General features: G+C 47.0%; 1 protein-coding gene across 2 annotated transcripts in view; it reads right to left on the bottom strand.

Annotated features, from left to right (window-relative positions):
• Nucleotides 1-2,509: 2,509 nt before the first annotated feature.
• Nucleotides 2,510-20,829, bottom strand: part of LOC119432193 (probable aminopeptidase NPEPL1) — a 56,382-nt gene continuing 38,062 nt past the window's right edge. For both annotated transcript variants that reach the window (XM_037699485.2, XM_037699484.2), the window contains exons 10-12: nucleotides 16,554-16,799; nucleotides 13,604-13,714; nucleotides 2,510-2,896 (exon numbers count right to left, since the gene is read on the bottom strand). In XM_037699485.2, coding sequence (XP_037555413.1) covers nucleotides 2,747-2,896; nucleotides 13,604-13,714; nucleotides 16,554-16,799 — 507 coding nt within the window. In that variant the 3' untranslated portion in view covers nucleotides 2,510-2,746. The remainder of the gene's footprint in view (nucleotides 2,897-13,603; nucleotides 13,715-16,553; nucleotides 16,800-20,829) is intronic.

Consider the following 20,829-nt stretch of genomic DNA (forward strand, 5'->3'; position numbering starts at 1 on the left):
ATGCCACATCGATTAAAAACAGCAGGAAAAGAGCAGTTGTTCCCAAGCCTGACTTGTTTGCAAGTCAAGCATCTAAATAAGTGTAGTACAGTTAAACCTGGATATAACGAAATTGACAAATTCCCGAAAAACTTCGTTATTAAGAGGATTTCATTATATGCAGGTTCGGCACGAAAATTCGAAAAAGAAACGCTTACCGTGTTAACTCGATTCTAACGCGCCCTCAATTGTAACGCGCACCCGTTTTCCGTTTTCGTCGAAGCACTCATCCTTGGAATGTCACACCAGGTACCGGATGCGTGGACGCGCACAAGCGCGATGCATCAGAAACGAAGAGCGAGCGTCACGATGGCGTCGTAGTGTCGTATAGTGTTACAGTAGAACCCCGCTGTTAAGTTCCCGGGGGCTGCGTTTTCCCGGCTGTTCGTTTTCGACCGGTCCCGGCACAGCTCCCATAGAACCCAATGCATTGGTAACCCCGCTGTTGCGTCGCAACTGTGGGACCGTTCCAGCATCATACGTTGCGAACTGCCACCCCGTGCCGGCCCGAGCGGCCATTCTGACTTTTCATGTCCCTTGGCTTGGTGGCTTGACGATGGCATTGGCCGCCCAAAGTGCCGGGGGCGACAACCTATGACGTATTTTCGGTTTCCGCCAGCAAAACTATGGCCCTTGAGATCCGTATTTGCTATATAAAGATGGTGTCTATGACGCGTTGTGGCCATAAAATTGGTTTTGGCTGATAGATATCCCGTATAAACTCCAAGGGCGATAACGCAGTCGCCGCGCGCCGTATGCTGTATGTGCGAGTGAAAATGTGCGAGGGGAGCTGACGACCGCGTCTAAATCTCGCGCACGCAAGAAAAGCAGGGAGGAAGCGCGCCTTCTTCCGTTGCGCTCGAGGCACCGGCGAGGGAGCGAGGGGGGAGGGATAGCGGGGCGGCGGCGCGCGGGCCGTATCTTGAAAGCGATCTGCGTTGGGGCAGAGTCTAGCGTAGGTGCGTTGGCGGCTCGTAGCTTTGTGCGTGCTGCGTGTTCTCGGCGCTCAGTTTGCGTTGAAGCGATAGACAACAGCACGAAGGTCACTTCGCTCGCTTCTCCAGCGGCGCTTCCACAGCCGCCAGCGTTTGACAGCGCGTGTCCGCGCTCATCGAGTGTGATGTGTCACAGCGTGTACCAGCGCGTCGGCAACATCAACTGGAAAAGGAGAGAGTGCCGGCTTGGCGGGCTAGGCCAGCTGCAGCAAGCGGCAGGATCAGGTTTGAATGAATGAAGGGAGGGGGAAAGGTCACACCCGCGGCGGCAAGATCGCTGGGTCGAGGGATGCAGGCCCGCCTCGCACATGCACGCACGCACACATGCGCTCGCTTTGCATTCCGTCGCGGCGGAGAAGGTGTTTCCGGTTGCTCCTCGCGCAAAAATGACAAAATTTGCGGCGAAATCTCTAGGTTGTCGGAGGGGAAAATTCGTTATATCGAGGGGGTCTCCCGCTGCCACTTCGTTACGTAGAGGTCTCAAATACATGTGCTTCTATGGAGTAATGGAGGGGAATAGAAAAACTTCAATATATCCAGGAATTCGTTATATGGAGGTTCGTTATAAGCAGGTTTAACTGTATTGGCTGTGGCTTGGTATGCTTATACTCTGCACATGTATACATGTCAGCAAGCAATGTGCAGGCTATAGGTTTTTACCAAGCGCTTTCTAACTTTATAACACTTTGTTGAAGTACGGCACATGTGAGAGTTTTGCATGGCCTCCGATACGGCAGTGTGCAATTGTCTCGATTGTCTGCGCAACACGATATTTTGCCATCTTGGAGGCGCTGGTCTCCCTGTACTGAGGTTGTCACCCCTCGTCATCAGAGAAGCAGGACATCTTTTTATAAGCTGAAATGAACTGCAGAAATCGGAGCTTGTTCCGCTGCCTAAAATTTTCAGCATAAGAGTTGGGAGAGCATACTGAAAAATATCCTATGGCATTTGCACACCAAAGCAACAATATGCACAATCGTGCAGTGAAAACAAGCCAACCCCTTACCCCCCCCCCCCCCCCCCCCTTGTTCCTGAGAGACCACATTCGCAATGTTTAGTAATGCCAGGCATGGACACCACCTCTACAACTTTATTCATGGAGCTTAATGCCTCAAAGCGACACTGGGGCTACGAGAGACACCGTAGTGAACAGTAGTCATTTTTTGGGCCATTTTACCCACTGTCTTGCCCTGAAGTCCACTACAGTTTATTACCTTAAAATTAGGATCCATAGGGAGCTCATCAGGTTTGACACTGAATGCATGAAATACCTGGGACTGACAGTCATTATGAACACATTTTCAGTTTACTTTGCTGGTGCAACTTGGTTTAGTATGAACATGAGGCCAGCTTTTGTATAGTATTGTCAGTAAGCGTCTGACAAAGTGATGAAATTTCATAAGACTCTCGGGACATTACACATTCTATACAAGGAAAAGCCAGGCCAAGCCATCAAGCCTTACGTCCCACAACAGTCAGATGGGTGAAAATGTTTAATTGTAACTCTTGTCACAGCCACACAAATATTGTAAGCACACAACCACAAGTCAAACATCATGGCCTCTACACAATTTAATGGGTAGCAGATGTACTCGTGGCATTGTCTTATTTAAAAACACCACGTCAAACAGACTGAAATTTTTCTTAATTAAAAAAAAAAAGCATACTGGAGTCTGGCCTAGCAATAAAGCCTTGAAAAAAAAAAAATTACGCTAGACCAACCGGATTTTCTTCGTGGCCCTTTCTACATCATCTGCATTGGCACTACACCAAGATGAAAGCTCTTTCAAAAGTGGGTTCTTTGAACAGTGTCCGAACAAGGTCAGGAGGAGTGCAACTCCATAGCCAGTTGCCCTTTCACCCTGAAATAAAAGAGCCAAAGCTGTTAAGATAAATTACATAAATTGCAAAACATACTACATTGCTATGGCATAACAGTGACACCTTTTCATTTTCTTCCTTTTAAGTTTTAAACCTTCATGCCCCCACAGAAGGTATTTCAAGCAATAATGACAACTGATGGAAGTCACGCAGCTAGATCTCTTGCAGCTAGACTAGAGAAATGTCATAGTGGAGGACTCCTAAATACTTTTGACAATCTGCGGCTTTTTAACATGCACTAAAACCTCAATGCTCAGGTGTTTTACAAATGTGGCTCCCATTGGCCACAAACATCATGCAGCAATAGCTACTAAGATAGCTCAGTGGGTGGTCTCCCAAGCAAGTTCATTCCAAACTCAAACCAAAATGTTTTGCACAAATATTCAACACACAGCAAATAAAGGCACATATGCATCATTCAATAACTACGGTAAAATGTTTCATGTATGGTGCAGAGCATGAAATTTGCACTCTGAAAAGAAGCACACAACCGTTCATTTCATGGAAGCAAATGACTACTGGCCATTTGCTTGTACCACCATGTTGTAATACAGCAAAACCTCGTTAAATCGAACTTTGATAGCTCGAAATATTGGTTAACTCGAAATTTTCTTACGGCCATGGTTACAAACCATATGTCATTCACCCCTAATCTCGCAAAGTTTTTGCACACGACTACGAATATCTAGAACTACCAGAAAAATGGAAACAGGGCAGCGTCGCTTGCACTCGCTTTTTATGCACTGGCTATCTATCACCGCTCGGGCACCTTTGCTCAGCTGCTTCGCATTTCGTTAGTGGCCCCACACGGCAGCAGTGAGCTCGAAGTCAGTCATTTTATTGCAATAACAATCATATGCACGCTCCAGGCGCATTGCTACCGTTGACGTCCCCGTGATGTTCCGTATAAAGTTCCAGCGCAAGAACATCGCGACCGCGCGGCCTATGCTGTGGGTGCGAGTGAAAGCATGCAAGGGTGAGATGAGAACGATGGTGGCTCGACCTCGCGCGCGAAGGGAGGAAGATGGATAGGAAGCGCGCCGTCATCCATCGCACGTGCAAGGCAAAAAGAAGAGGGGGGGGGGGGTTTCTGGCGGCGGCTGCGTAAGTTCCTCAGCAGCGCGGGGGTCCTATCTTGAAAGCGATTTGCGGTGAGCACAGAGTTTAGATGCACTGAGGGCTGATAGCTTCGTGTATGCTGCGTTCTCGCGCGCCTAGTTCGCGTTGAAGCAAGAGACAGCAGGAAGGGGAATTCGCTCGCCACTGCTGCCGCTCTTTATCACATCAGCGTTCTGACAGCGAGTGTCCGTGGTCATCGAGTGAGATGTGCTCATGTTTACCTGTGCGTGCGTGACATCATGCTTGTTAATTTAGCTATAGTACGCAAATGTTTACTGGAATTTATACGGACGATAAAACTACTACTATGCTTACTTCGTATAGCTGTCGAATAATTTGCTATCGCAATCGATGCTTCGTCTTTCGGGCGAAAGTGCTTATTTTTTCCCTCTCATTTAGGACACTCTCAGGGACGCATCAATGTGGTCACAACGTATTAATGGACCTTTCCGGAAATACGTGCACACCGTCAGCGGTAGCCGCACCACTGGCGGTTAGGCGCATGTCATTGTGGGAGAAGGGAGTGCCGGGCCGCCCGCAGCTCGCACGCTGCAGGCAAGGCGAACAGGCGAGTGTCCGGCAGTCGCGGCGTCCTGCGCTCCGACTTCCCATACTGCTTTGCGGCCGCCACTGATAGTGTGCGCGCATTTCCGGAAAGGTACACTGTGACCTTGGGGAAGATGATTAGCACTTTTGAGCAGGCATGATAAGCCCACGCACTGCCCCCAAAGGAAGCCACGCGAGCCCTCAACGTTTCAGCGAGATCGCGGTTTGATAAGGACGCTCCCTTCATGCTCGCACGTATGAGGCATAAATGCTGCGTCTCTCGTGAGCATCCGCTAAAGGAGTGACAATTGTGCTCTTCCGTAGTTTCGGTTTTCGAAGTTAAATTGTCAGGAATTCATTACGATACAGAAAGTGGCAGCGTCAGCTTTTCGAATGTCCAGTGGTGCAACAGCCAAAATAGGATTTGGAGCAATTTTTGGAGCAGGAAAATCTTACTTTTGGAGCAGGAAAATCAAAATTTGGAGCAGGTTATGGGGAAAAAAAAAACCTCTGTTTTGGAGCAGTAAATCCCATATTTGGAGCAGTTTCACAAAGAACGCTTACTCATAAAACACCCTAAAATTTACCCGGCATAATAAACTGCACCACTCAACTTTGCATTGGATATCTGGGAGTATATACAGTAATTCGCATTAGCAGCGTAGGTGAGGGCAGGGGCGCGATTGGAGCGCGCGTTCAGTTTCACCGTGCACGGTTGACTTAGGCCGTGCCTGGCGAAATTGAACGCGCGCTCCAAACAACGACCTCGAACGCACCCCAGCAGTGCACTGCACACAACTTTTTCCGCCAAACATGTGGCAAATACACATGCATTTCTTCGCGAGTGGTTCCCTTTCGTTTTTTTTTTTTCGTTTTTTCTGCCGACGTGTTGTGACGTTCCGGCGGTAGTCGAAACATGCAGCGAATGTTTGACAATCGTTTGGTGTTTCGGCGGTGGCCTCCAGTTTCAGATACTACGGACTTCGGATAAAACGTCCTTTTTTTTTCGGATTATCAGGGTCCGTTGTAACGAGAGTCGACTGAGTATATATATATATATATACACACACACAGTCGAGTACTGCTACAACGAAAATCACGGGACACGCAAAAATTTCGTTGTGGCGGAACTTCATTGACGCTAAATTAGCATGTATATATCGTATTTTCCGGTGTATAAGTCACAGTTTCTGAATTTTTCGCCGGTGCGTCTTATACACCAGTGCGACTTGTGTACGTTTCCTTCCCCGGCAAAACTGCCATCAAAATCGGATTGGAGGCTACGGCCACGCAAAGCACGCTGGGTTGATCTCCTCTGCCACTTAATTGCTTTGGGTTCTGTGTGCGCTATCGTTTTCCCGCACGCCGTGCGAGGATGGAGCAGCAACGCAAGGGGCAGCAGGCCGACCGCGAATCAAGCGACGCCGAAGTTGTCGCATCTACAGATTGCTTTCAAGATACGGCGCGCGCCGTTGCGCAAACTACGCAGTTGCTACCAGAGTACAAGCCAACCCCCTCCCTTCTGCGATACCCTCCCACAATACCATCCCGCTTTCCTCTTCTGTGCGCGATTCGGCTCACCGTCACGCGCTTTCACTCGCACATAAGGCATAGGGCACAGGAAGACGATGTTAGCGCCTTTGGTCTTTATACAGAACATCGCGGCGACCAAGATTCCAGAAATGCGCCTGGTGTGCCTTATCATTGCTATCGCAATTATGTAGGAATGACACCCATATGTGACCCGCGTTCACGGAGTGAATCGTCACGAATTTTTTAAAATCGCATGCCGAACGAACAGGTGCGTCTTGTACGACTTATATAGGTTTTTTTCTTTTCGGAAGAACTGCCGTTTTTAGGAGGGTGCAACTTATACAAAGGCGCGAGTTATAGCCCGCAAAATACGGGTACAGTGTAATACGGGCAAACGAAAGCCGCGAACGAAACCGAAACTATCGTTCGGGAAATCTTTGCGATGGTGTGGGGGCAACAGTTGAGACATACTAAAGGCTGTCAATGAAGTGTGAACTTTACGAGAGAATGCATTTCGCGCCGCAGTTACAGCATTTTTCGTGCATTGCGGCCGACGCCTAACTCAAAGCGCGTGCCCGTGGCTGATCGCGAAACACCCACTTCACGGCACATGCACTGTCGCAATGAAGCAGTTTGAATTATCTCAATTTCATTGCATATTTATGACAAAGCCGGCAAGCTTAGCAAACTTGCGCTTACCGGAAGTTTTATTTCCAGAAGTCGGTCAGCCTGGATTTCTTACGCTTCACGGCAAGCAAAGGCATTACGAGAGTCCCACAGTCCATTACAAGAGCCATCGCAATGTCATTGTAACCGAGAAATTTTGCAGCTGGTCGGGTGTTTTGGTGCAGCGTGATGCAATTTCGACATATATCATGGTTTTGGTGCAGCTCGGCGCAAAAATACGAAATTGTATAAAAATGGCGCAACTGACACAGCTGTTGCACCCCTGGATGTCTGAAAATCGTTATGCTCAGGGGACGCATTCTCAGACATCACTTTTGGCGATACTATCACCTTCGCGTGACGTAGTGCTCAAGCAGCCAATTAGCTTATCCAGCTTTGCTCAACCAGCCAAAATGCGCGTACTGAAAGTGATTTTGCCGAAAGCGATCGTCCCCGATGAATGGCTTCAAATATTGCATTACGATCGATCATCTTCATTCCGCCAAGCACAATGTCAGTAACGCCGCTGCCCATAGATCATGACGTCTACGGTGCCGATGCACGCAAAAGTGGCTGAAAATATTACTAGTTGTAGTTAACAAAGGCCCAAAGGCTCAATGCGAGACTCAGGCGGGATTCTATTTTTGTGATTTCGCTTATCTCGAAACACCCTTAGCTCGATTTTTGTTCGGTTCTTTACAGCTTCGAGTTAATGGGGGTTTACTGTAGGTATTAGTAACAGCACTGCCAAGGCAAGCATGGGTGCAGTACTTGCGCCAAACAGGACTACATGCATTTATTTGATGCCCTTTTGGTAACTTATTTGCACATATGCCTGGCGACAGCACCCTCGAATAGAAAGGCAGAAAAAAAAAAAACTTGCAATGTAAAATAGTTGAAGTCAATTACAGCGACTTCAGTGGTTGTGACAGTGCCAAATGCACTCTTAATTCTCATATCACCATACATTAGCATTCCACCCTTCCTATAGAAAGCTTCTCGAAAACTTTGTTATTCTGTGTATTCAGCATGTTCAAGGCAACTACAGCATTGAATAGAGGATTTACTGACGCACAATGTGTCACAGCACCAATTGATGAAAGCAAAAAAACAAAATAATAAGGGGGGGGGGGGGGTAAGCCTGATGCAAAAAAATTTCCACCTAGAGTCCGTGAAACTAGAAATATATATTTATTGAAAAAAGAAACTTTCTGGTAAAATAAAAACCAACCAAAGTGCACCAAATTTTGGCAGGTTAGAACATGAAAACGCTGAACCCTATTATATGCGGTGATCATTTTCAATTTTTTTTTGCAATTTTTAAAAATCACCTGTAAGAAACATAGCATAAATCTTGTCCTTGAGCTAGATTATTCAGAGGTGGACATTATTAGCACGAGAAATTGAAACAAATATTCAACAAATAACATACATTCACTATTTAACCTCTTAATTACTTTACAGCACATATTGCAATTTAGGAATAGTAGCCGGCGAGTTTGCCTGATGTATCCGCTTGAAATAAATCTCTAGGATGACACCAGTTTCGAGATATTTCCCAAAGTGTGGGACAAAATACGTGTGCATTCCAGTTACTTTTGTGCTTCAATGGATAAAAGATTGCTTTGTTAATGTAATGGATTGGAACAACAGTTCATTTTTACGGCGAGTTTGATGACACATATCTCCAAACTCGGGTCATTCTGGAAATTCTTTCCAAGTGGATACGTATGATACACCTTGCAAACTCACTGGCTACAATTCGTAAATTACATGTCTTGTAAAGTAATTATTTAAAAATTTCATTAACACCTTTCTTTAATTAGTTGAATGTGTGTTTTGATTTTTCGTGCAAGTAATACCCACCTCTCTTGAACCCAGCTCAAGGACTAGAATTACGTTATCTGCAACAGACGATTTTTAAGAATTCCAGAAAACTTAAAAATGATCACCTCAAATAATAATGTACCTCTTTGACAGGATTCCGAATTCCTTCGAAGTACTACTCATACGTTTTCCTGCAGTGCCACAGTAATTCAAAAAGTTCATAACAAGGTCGGCCTGCCCTCTACTTCTGGAGCAAGCTCCAAGGAGTATACCCAATTACAGTATAGACCACTTATAACGTAACCGCTTATAGTGCAGGACCGGATATAATACGGTCTTTTCAGACTGCCGTTAATTTTTCCATAGCACTCTATGTATACTGGTATCGCTTATAGTGCAGCTGTGGGACACGAAATACCGGTTACAGTGTGGCTGCCTGGAAGTTCGGCAGTCAACCTAGATGGCAAGCGCTCCCCTCAAGCCACAAATACCATATTTACTCGAATCTAACGAGCACTTTTCAGATAAAACAGGACCAAAAATTGCATGCGCGTTAGAATCGAGTACGACCCTAAATCTGCGTTAGCATATACAGTAAAAGCTCGATGATACGAATCTCACGGGGTCACGAAAAATATTCGTATTAGCCGAAATTCGTATCATCGAAACAATTAAAACTACTGTCGAATCTCGATAATTCGAACTCGAAGGGGCCCGCAAATTTGTTCGAATTAAAAGGACGTATTTTTGAAGTATTCGTGCACCATAGCATGATGCACGAATGGTGCGAGTCGTGAAATATCGCGGCGCGCAAGCACATAGCAAGCGCGGGCCACGAAACTGCCCACGCCGGCTAACGGTCGCTTCCCGATAACGACAGAAAACGAAGCTTCAGGGAGCGAGCGGGCGGCGCCGGCACACGGGTGCGCGCGGAGACCGTCGAAGGTGAGGGAGGAGGGCACGCCAGGGAAGCGGATTTGGCCGCGTCAACTCCGCCGCTTCGGTGGCTCCCCTCGCCCTCCCTCTCAACTCCCTCGTAGCTCTCACCTTCGACTCCGTGCGCACATCTCCATGCGCGCCCACCGCCGTGCTGGCGCCAGCTTATTTTAGCCGCCCCCTGAAGTTTCGTTTTCTGCCGTTATCGGGAAGCGAGCGTTTGCGGGCGTGGCAGTTTCGTTGGCCCGACTGTGCCTCCGCCGCTGCTTCCCTCAGCGTTGCTGCCGAAGCGTGCAACGTCAACATGTGACTAGAAAATAGAGGAGAAGGGTTCACTGCCATTTTATCCGCGTGGCTGAGACGTCGGCACTAGTGTGTGCTAGAATACGGTTGTCTAGAACACCCTAGTCGGCACGTACACGCTTGTTCCGGCGCGATGCAGAAACGGCGACCTTGCAATTTGAGAGAGGGGGAAATTTCCGCCACGGCTTTTTTTTTTTTTCCCCGTTCCTTCGCGCGCGGCATTGAGGGGTCTCTCCTGAGCTTTTGCTCTACGGCGGTGTTGGAGCAATGCCGGTCGGAGGCGCCACCGCGTTATTTGGCGCGCTGCTAAGAGCATTGTCGGTGCGTGGTATGTTCGAAATAAGCGTGTTCGAATTAACGAGATTCGACTGTAGCTAAATTAAAGAGTCAGAGGTGAATCACTCAGGCACATGTACGTAAAAAGCATTTATTTCTTGAAGCGCCACCGCTTCAAACCCTTCGCGCCCAGTCGCGGAGTCCGCGCTGTCCGGCGCCGCGCCTCCGCACCAAAAGAGGAGAGAAAGCGCGTGACTGCGCGCTGTTCTCTTTTGCGGCCATCGGTGGGGCGGCGTTTATTCGTATCAACCGACGCAGGCTGAAAATCGATTCGTAACAACCGTTCTCTAGCACGTTGCAAAGTAATGGGGCTCGGCCGGGACCACAGAAAAATTCGTATCATCCGGAAGTTCGTATTAGCCGTGATCGTATCATCGAGCTTTTACTGTATATAGCCGTTGGCATTCCAAAATGGTCGCCGTGCACGTGCGTCGAGCCTAGCTACTCTCGAGCCTAGCTACCGTAGCTTCCTCCGTGTGCTGCAGTACACGTGCTTAGGCAATAGTCTACCGTCTGTCTTCACGTCCTCTGCGTCTACTCTATCAGCATGAAGTACCGAGTTCATCATGATGCCGCATTTAAAAGGAAAGTGATCACATGTGCGGAGACGGATCGAAGTCGGGCCGCATCACGGGCGTTCGGAGAATCCGCAACTTCTGCTCGGGACTGGTGCAAACAGAAGGAGATTTCACCAGCAAAGCAATGCGGAACGGTTTCAGTGGACCGAAGCAGGACGTAATCTGCGACGATCCACTTTGGCGATACGATCGCCTCAGCCCTATCTTGAAAGCAATCTACGACGGGGAAAGTCCGCCGCGCGCCATGTTTTCACCACTTATAGGTCGCATTGAAGCAAGAGGCATGATAGCATGAAGGTCAATTTGCTCACCATGCTTCGTCACTCGAGCGTTTTGACAGTTCGTTTCCGCGGTCAACGAGCAAGATGTGTTCATGTTTGCTTGTGCGCGCGTGGCACCGTGCTTGTTATAATTTATTTAGTAAGTGAATATGGAACCTAGAGCACGGTGACAGCGATGGCAGAAATGCGCCTCGAGTGTCCATTTCGCAATAAAATAGTTGTTTTGGTTATACAGTGTGGACCGCTTATAACGTAAGTCGCCGGAGTCGTGAATATCTGTACTATAAGTGGTACCGCACTATAACCAAAACAATGATTTTCAATCCCTGCACATATGCAAAACATGTAGACCAAGCAGCTGCACGTATCCGAGAATCGAAGCATGCGACTGGGGTTTTGCATTCATTTAAATTTATGAACGTTGAAAGGTTAATGTCCAAGTACCCACGATCTTCGCATGAAGCAGACAAAGTAATAATTTTTAAAAATGTCTAAGTTTCGCCCGAAAGGCAAAGCATCAATTGCGATAGCAAATTAGTAGAGAGCTATAAGAGTAGGGATAGTAGTTTTATAGGCTGCATAAACTTGACACATTCGCTTACTAACTAATTAACAAGCGTGGTGTCAACGCGCACAAGCAAACATGAATAGACTCAATGACCGCAGACAACCACTGTCAAAATGCCGGGCGTGGGAAAACGCGGCCGTCGCAGCGAGCGAAGCTTGTTTGTGCGGTCTATCGCTTCAACGTAAACTGAGCGGCGTAAGCACAGCGCATACAAAGGTCAAAGCCATGTGAAGATCGCTAAGATACGGTGCGGGCGACAGCACCGACAGCCGGCACAGGCTCGAACGCATTTGTTGGCAGAGGAGAAGCCACCCCCCCCCTTCTCCCTCTCTCGCCTGCTGCCTTCCCGCTTTGCTCCTTTCACGTGGGAGATTGCGTCGCCAGTTCCCCTTGCGCCCTGTTGCAAGATATGCATTTGGTGCCACAGCACAGCGTCGCCACCCCCCCCCCTTCTTTCCTTCCTCCCATACCCCTACGGCCTTTCCCGCGATGGAAGTCGCGTTTGCTCTCCGTTGTGCGTTCGCTCTCCGTGAAGGCACGCGTCCTCCACGCTCTTTCACTCGCACATACGGCGCGCATCGACGATTTTATCGCCCTTGCACTCATGCTCCACGTCTCTTGCTCCTCCTCCGCATCGTCCTCGTTGATCTCCTCTCCCACCGGTGGGTGCACCTCGTTGCTCGCTACCGCCCTTGTCGGCGAGATTTTCCCACGGAAGCCGCATTATAACCGGTATTTCGTCTCACGCGGCTGCACTGTAAGCGGTATGAGTATACATGGAGTGCTATGGGAAAATTAACGGGAGTCTGAAAAGACCGTACTATATGCGGTCCTGCACTATAAGTGGTCTATACTGTAGTGCGGTACCACTTATAGTGCGGATATTCACGACTCCAGCAACTTACGTTATAAGCGGTCTACACTGTATTATTATTTTCTACACAATAGTCCTTTTTCTGTTGGCAAATGTTCATTTTTTTTTTCTACTCTGTGGAGTGCCAAAAACACTGCTACCACCATCAGACATTATTATTCTACTTGTCAAGTACGTTCTTTATTTCAGGAAAAATCCTCGGCGCACGCGCACACACGCAGTCTGCGTTCTGTCCCGGCCGCACCGCACGCGGCTTGCTCCGCCGATTACTTCACTCACTCAGTTCGTTGTCACGCGCTCCCCTTGTTCACACGCCTTCCTTGTTCCCCTGCCCGCCACACACCATTGCCTACCGTCCCGTGCCTGCTACTATACACCACCTGGCGTCGGCCCGGTACCTTCACATACTGTTAAACGTTGTTAAAGGCAGCAAAATTTTGGCGTCTTAAACCTTTACTCGGCAGTGTTGCTTGAGCACTTTTATGACACCTGGAGCCACTCTGCTAATGCTCCTTGGCATGTAGCAAGCACTCAAAAATACTGGGTGTCTTCACCTTCAATCCAGCATATAGCCAAAAACAACTAAAAATTTAAGCAGATGGCCAACTATAGGTCATTCCTGAAACATGTTTCATTGAAGGAAAGGAGAGTACTTTCAGTATATTTTAAGTTCAGGTTCAAGCAGAGCAATTTTGCAACTTTTAAACACTTGCCCATCTTATGTTCCTCAGGGTAACAGGGATGAAATTCTTTTACCCATCCCTTGTTTAAACATCGCTTTGCAATACATGTGGAGAAAAAATTTGATTTAGTGCACTTTTTCCACGGCATGTACACATACAGCACAAGCCAAGCTGTGAGCAAATTCACTGTGAGTGACTAAAATTTACAAACAGCCCCACGCAATTTGCACAGTATTGCAACATACCACACCAGGGTACATTGATTTTCATTTTGTTTCATGTCAGAAAACACCAGTCCCTGCCCCACCCCACAAATGAGCACTGAAGTTTAAAATAATGCCTTATGTGTGACAAGGTGTGTTGTAAAAAAAAAAAAAAAATTAAAAATCACTGTTTTATAGTAAGCAAAAGCACAACAAACAATGTAAAAGTACTTACACAGTGAACTGGATAAGCCATATCTACATGCATCCACACACCAGGATATTCAAAGCCCAGATGAGAACAAATGAACAAACCAGCACAGGATGGCTGGGCATTGTTGCGGTCCTGTAGGAATGAGAGTAGTTCATATGAAGCTTAAAGTGCTTTCAACATAATTTTAAGGAAACTATATGAGAAACAGAGCTGGAAATCGCAGCTACACAAAAATATAGCAACCTAGCTCTGAAAGGCTACACTATACTCAACATAACAAACAAAATCAACTAGTGCCTAGATGCACTTAAAGGAAACTGAAGTGGTTCTAGAATTAGAAGATGCGATGCTTTAGAAAGCTGTCAGTGTAATTCAATACAAGTTCTTTTCTCGATTGAGTCAACTCAAATTATTTTCTTGATTGTGCATGTCAGAGCACAGCAACCGTCGATTAAATTTCAGTCATGGAAAAGACCAGGAAAAGAAAAGGCACCGTAAGTGACAACACAGGTATCACATAGGCCTTCTGCCACACCCTCCAGCTCCGAAACAGCCAAGGAGCAGCTGGATGAGTAGATTTTTCGTGCTTTCTGTACAGACCTTAAAAACTTGCTTAATGCTTGCTCAATTCAGGCAGGTTCTGATCAGAGCTAAAATGAGCCCCCTTTCAAACTGAGCCCCCTTTCAAACCTTCCTTGAAACAAATAAAAAAATAACTTGAAACGACAGTTGTAACACACTCGCTTCAGCACATCTTGAAAAGAGAAGAAGAAACATCATTGTCCTTCGTCCTTATCATCAAGTTCACTAACGGTGACTAACTATTCTCAGTCAACAGGACTCGGGATTACGTGAGTCAATTCTCAGTGTGGAAAGATGTCTGCTGAAAAGAAAGTGCACATTTGCATTTGTTCCTGCTCAATTGCCTGCAGCTTCTCATGAGTCTGTTAAATGCCATTTGAAAGAGGCAAAGCTCTATTACAGAGCGAGGCTGGCTACATGAGCAGCACAGTGCAAAATTAACAGCAGTAGTGTTGTCAACTGCTTCTCCTAAAGTAGGGCTCATTCTAATGCTGAGGCAAAGGCTAGCTTTTTGTATAAATATATAGTCAACATTCCCATTATCTATAACCTTGCAAACTTATCATAAGAAGCCAACAAACAACTACACCAAGGACAACATAGGGGAAATTACTTGTACTTACTGATTGAAATAAAGAAATGATAAATTAATTGAAAATGAAAATGGATTAAAAAACAACTGTCCGCAGGTGGGGAATGAGCCCACGTCTTCACATTACGCATGCGATGCTCTCACCATTGAGCTACCACGGAGCCGTTTTCGCATCCACTTTCTGGGGTAGTTATGTTGTACAACTACAACTAACCCTGGGAGTGTTAGCCGGCGCCACCACTCACAAACCTAGGGGCGGATGTGGAACATCCTTTCTGCCGAAGGTGACACGAGCACGTGATCTTTTTGGGTGATGGCAACTGGTCAATAAACCCACATATGCTACCTGAAGGCATCAATGTTGCCGGATTCGAGCCCTCATTATGTAACGAACGAGAAGAAAGGCAAAGCGAAGACGTGGGTTCGTTCCCCACCTGTGGACAGTTGTTTTTTCATCCATTTTAATTTTGAATTTATCATTTCTTTATTTCAATCATTAAGTACAAGTAATTTCCCCTATGTTGTCCTTGGTGTCGTTGTTTGTTGGCTTCTTATGATATGATTAATAAATATCGAGCCCCTCAGTTCCCTTTCTTCTCGTTCATTACATAACGAGGGCTCAAATCCGGCAACATTGATGCCTCCAGGTAGCATATGTGGGTTTATTGACCAGTTGCCATCACCCAAAAAGATCACGTGCTTGTGACGCCTTCGGCAGAAAGGATGTTCTACATCCGCCCCTAGGTTTGTGAGTGGTGGCACTGGCTAACACTCCCAGGGTTAGTTCTAGTTGTAAAACATAAATACCCCAGAAAGTGGATGAGAAAATGGCTCCGCGGTAGCTCAATAGTGAGAGCATCGCACGCGTAATGCGAAGACGTGGGTTCGTTCCCCACCTGCGGACAGTTGTTTTTTCATCCATTTTCATATTCAATTAATTTATAATTTCTTTACTTCAATCAGTAAGTACAAGTAATTTCCCCTATGTTGTCCTTGGTGTCGTTGTTTGTTGGCTTCTTATGATATAATAAAAATTGGGCCCCTCGGTTGCCTTTCTTCTCGTTCCTTGCAAACTTATGCGGTATTTGCAACCACAGTGATATTGTAGTTTGTGTTTGCTGCATCAAAAAAGCAGCACATGCCAACTTGTGCAGCTTGAAAGATGATTCAATCAGTTTCATGCAGTAAATTTTCACCAAGCAGCATGCCTTGAACTCACGCCTTCACCTGTAAAGCCCTCCTAACTATTCTTTCAGTGCATGCAGCCAAGTGGTACAATGTGCAAAGCCAATGTGACAGCAACTTGCTGTTGTAGCTGCATCATGCTTTCTGCCAATGTTATGCTGGCATTAACTGCCCAGTTTGAAACAGTGTGCAACAGCCTCTAGACAACAGCAAGTGACCCTGCACAACAAGCTGCAAGCTCCACACAGTGCACTGATGACAATATTCAATAAGGGAAATCAGAATGTTATCTTCAACAGTGCACATTTTAGTGGAATATTCAAAACCTGTTTAAGCATTTTTTAAGTAGACATGTTGCTAGTATATATTTTTTAATTAAGGAGGGCAAGCAACAATTTGTAGCAATAAAGGACTTTTTTAAGCCCCTTCATCCAGTATGTTGAGTTTGATATGTTTCAATGCAGCGAAAGTGAAGGGGCGCCCCATTCATGCAACATTAGCAACACAAATGGTCTTAAAGATGACACAATTAGTTGGTGCTCAACTTGCCTTTAGCGACAAGCATACACAAAAAAAATGCAGCTACAAAAAGAATAAGTATTTAGTACTCACTGCCACCGAGTTCTTCATGTCAGCAAGGGCACTAGCAAATTCAACAAAGTGCAGCTCAGGTGCAAAGGGCATGGCATGAATGAGGTCACCAGAAAGGATGCCTGACCGCATGGCCAACTCCTCCCAGTCAGCAGAATTGCTAACCAAGGCAGCATGGTACTTTCCGGTTGCAACACCTTGTGCCCCAGTCAGAGTTGCCATATCGAGGATTATGTTAGCCTTCAGGTCTTTGTGTGCATATGCCACCTGACATCAAATGTGCAACAGAGAGTAGAAATAAGCAAAGGTCCATTCATACACAATAACACTGGGGAGTCAAATATCCCAGCAGCAACAGAAGTGCAACTCAGACTTGGCAAAGCACCTGTTTCAGCTGTAGGAGCCATGCAACCATTTCAGTATCCCAAGAGAAAATAATTTACCTGGTTGCAAATGGAAATCTAGTGATCCCAGTAAGGCAATAGTTGGTCCCAGCTATGAGCCAATTGGACGGCAGTTTGCCCTAGTTACAGAATGACAGGAGTGTGCTGGTCCCAGTTTGAAACCAACTGGAACCTAAGCTCATTAACTGTACTGGAACCAACTGGAAATGGTAGTTTCAGTAGCAGACAGACCAGAAGTTATGTTACACCTGGTTCAGGTTGACTTCGTAACAAGAACTCCAAACTTGAGCAGCAATTTTTTTTTCATTTTCATTTATGGCTTGGGAGGACGCCCTGGCGGGCTAGTTGGTTCATAGCTTTTACACATTTTTAAAACTGCCCGAAAAAAACGAGGACATCCGAAAGAAACACAGACGACACCACACCTGCACTCGTGGTGTCATGTGTGTTTCTTTTGTGTGTCCTCGTTTTTTTCGGGCAGTTTTAAAAACTTCTAAAAGCTATGAACCAACTTGTTTTTTTCGCGCAGTTTTGAAAACGTCTAAAAGGCTTAGGAGCCCACAGGCAACAATGTCTACCATTACAGTGGGTCTATGAAATAATTCATCAGTTGCCATATTGCATATGAAACGAGAGAATCAAGATATCTCTTAAGCAAGCAGCCACACGTGAAGTCTACTTAGCCATTATGTCATAAAGTACTTTGAAACTTATTGAGTGTATACAGTTAAACCTGGATATAACGAAATTGACAAATTCCCGAAAAACTTCGTTATAAAGAGGATTTCGTTATATGCAGGTTCGGCCCGAAAATTTGAAAAAGAAACACCTACTGTATTTACTCGATTCTAACGTGCCCTCGATTGTAACGTGCACCCGTTTTCCGTTTTCGTCGAAGCACTCATCCTTGGAATGTCACACCAGGTACTGGATGCGTGGACACGTGTCGTTTCGCACAAGCGCGAGGCATCGGAAACGAAGAGCGAGCGTCACGATGGCGTCGTATAGTGTTACAGTAGAACCCTGCTGTTATGTTCCCGGGTGCTGCGTTTTCCCAGCTGTTACGTCGTTTTCGGCCGGTCCCGGCACAGCTCCTATAGAACCCAATGCATTGGTAAACCCGCTGTTGCGTCGCAACTGTGGGACTGTTCCCGCATCGTACGTTGCGAATTTCCACCCCGCGCCGACCCGAGCGCCCATTTTGACTTTTCATGTCATTGGCTTGGTGGCTTGACGATGGCATTGGCCGCCCAAAGTGCCGGGTGCGACAACTATGACGTATTTTCGGTTTCTGCCAGCAAAGGTATGGCTCTTGAGATCCGTATTTGCTATCTAAAGATGGTGTCTATGACGCGTTGTGACCCTAAAATTGGTTTTGGCTCATCGATGTTCCGTATAAAGTCCAAGGGCGATAACGCAGTCGCCGCGCGCCGTATGCTGTATGTGCGAGTGACGTGCGAGGAGAGCTGACGACCGCACGAAAGAAAAGCAGGGAGGAAGGGCGCGGGAGGGGTAGTGGGCGGAGTTGTACTGTCATGGCCGCTGGATAAAAAAAAAAAAAGCGGCCGTGGTACTGTACTCCGGCATCAAATGCGTACTGCGCGGCGGCATGCGGTCACGCGGGCCGTATCTTGAAAGCGATCTGCGTTGGGGCAGAGTCTAGGCAGTGTAGGTGCGCCGGCGGCTCGTAGCTTTGTGCGTTCTGTGTGTTCTCGGCGCTGAGTTTGCGTTGAAGCGATAGACAACAGCACGAAGGTCACTTCGCTCGCTTCTGCAGCGGCGCTTCCACACGCCGCCAGCGTTTGACAGCGCGTGTGCGCGCTCACCGAGTGTGATGTGTCACAGCGTGTGCCAGCACGTCGGCAACATCAACTGGAAAAGTAGAGTACCGGCTTGGCGGGCTAGGGCCAGCTGCAGCAAGCGGCAGGATCAGGTTTGAATGAAGGGAGGGGGAAAGGTCATGCCCGCAGCAGCAAGATCGCCGGATCGAGGGATGCAGGCCCGCCTCGCACACGCTCGCACACACGCACACGTGCGCTCGCTTTGCATTCCGTCGCGGCGGAGAAGGTGCTTCCGGATGCTGCTCGCGCAAAAATAACAAAATTTGGGGCGAAATCTCTAGGTTGTCGGCGGGGAAAATTCGTTATATCGAGGGGGTCTCCCGCTGCCACTTCGTTACGTAGAGGTCTCAAATACATGTGCTTCTATGGAGTAATGGCGGGGAATAGAAAAACTGTTATATCCAGGAATTCGTTATATGCAGGTTCGTTATAAGCAGGTTTAACTGTATAAGATTGACATTGTTTAGATTTAATGCAAGTAACTGTTCTCGGTGGAATTTATTTCATATGTACAATTTAAATGAAGTTACTGCTGATGTAATGATATGGTTGGTCCACAAGGTGATTGCAAATGTCATGCATTTACGAATGGCTCATCATTCGCAAGCCAACAATCTGAGCTGCCACAGATGCACAACAGCAGCTTGGCTGTACAGAAAGAAATTGTATGCCGAATAACTAAGCTTTAGCTGCACATGACTTTAACTGCAATCTAATAACTGCACTTGAATTGCAAATACCCAGCTTGTTCAGCTGGTTCTCTTGCTGGTATCTGACAGTCCTAATTGGTTGTTACCAGGACGCAACAGCTCAGACTGCTTTTTTTCATCTGGATTGTCTAGGGTATCAATTAGCCAAACTCACATTGCTGTAACCATTAGTTTATTTTAGAGCGCAGCTCTTAATGGCCCGTCCCTGCGGCTAGCGGGGGTGGCGTAACCGAGCAAACGAGCACAGCGAAAGATGAAAGAGTGAACGCGAAGCGGGAGATGAAAGACGCTAGCCGCAAGCGGCGGAGACCAATGAGAGAAGCCCCTTCAGTGACGTGTGCGCTGGAAACTGGCGATATGAGGAACCATGGCGGACCATGACTGCTCGTTTCGTACAATCGTCTGCTTGCGTTAGCTCTCGCTCACGCTTGTTTAGTTTGTTTGGTTTTGTCTCGTTCATGCTTGTTTCGACTGTCATGGCTTGCGATTGTTTTTTACAATAATGAGTCTGAACCAAGACGTCCTGATGAAAAGGTTCTCGGAAACAGTGCGTCATATCAGATTCTGCATGACAAGACAGACCCTGAATACAAGGACGCGGAGACGCCACCCAGTACCTCATTCTCCTTGACTTTGGAATGCGGCGCTGCCGCAACAGAAGAGAGCAGACCAACATGATATGATCAGTGGCAATGATGTCGTCATCTTCATAAGACATGACTCGCGCTAAGAACGAAGGACAAAGAACGTAAACACAGCACCGGCCTGTCAGCAGATTAAGGAAAAAGCACACGACATCTCGCATCTACTGAGAGGAGGAGAGATTTTCATGCTGTCACATGAGTGCCGAAGCGGCTCGCCGCCAGTTGGTGCGGCCGCTCTGCTGCAGTTTCGTATTAACGCCGGTGGCGCACCGCACAGATTTTACCGCTAGTGTGTATAGGGCTTTCTGCAGTGATGATCTCTTCGAGATAGCGTCAAAGTAGCACGCATCGTCTGTTCACCAATGATGCCATCAATAAGGCATGGGGCAAGCGCGTCAAAACAAGGTGCTGCATGAGCGAAAGTCTGTCGGCGGTGGCTGCTCTGAATCGCGCCCATGCGTCACTGGCACGCTGCCTCTCGTGATCAGCGAGGCAGTGGCACCACACTTTGCTTGGTTTGCAACCTACCACATGAGACAGATTGTCCACACCAGCCAATATAAAGCGAAATGTAAACTCGTGTAGAGCTGCGCTCACATTTCACATTAGGAAGTATTGTAACTGTCGATGAACTTTTTCCATTTATTTTTCTTATACAGTCGAGTTCTTTTATAATGAAGTGGTTGGGGCCTGTGAAA

Source organism: Dermacentor silvarum, chromosome 1, assembly GCF_013339745.2.
Source record: "Dermacentor silvarum isolate Dsil-2018 chromosome 1, BIME_Dsil_1.4, whole genome shotgun sequence".
NCBI classification, from domain to species: domain Eukaryota; kingdom Metazoa; phylum Arthropoda; class Arachnida; order Ixodida; family Ixodidae; genus Dermacentor; species Dermacentor silvarum.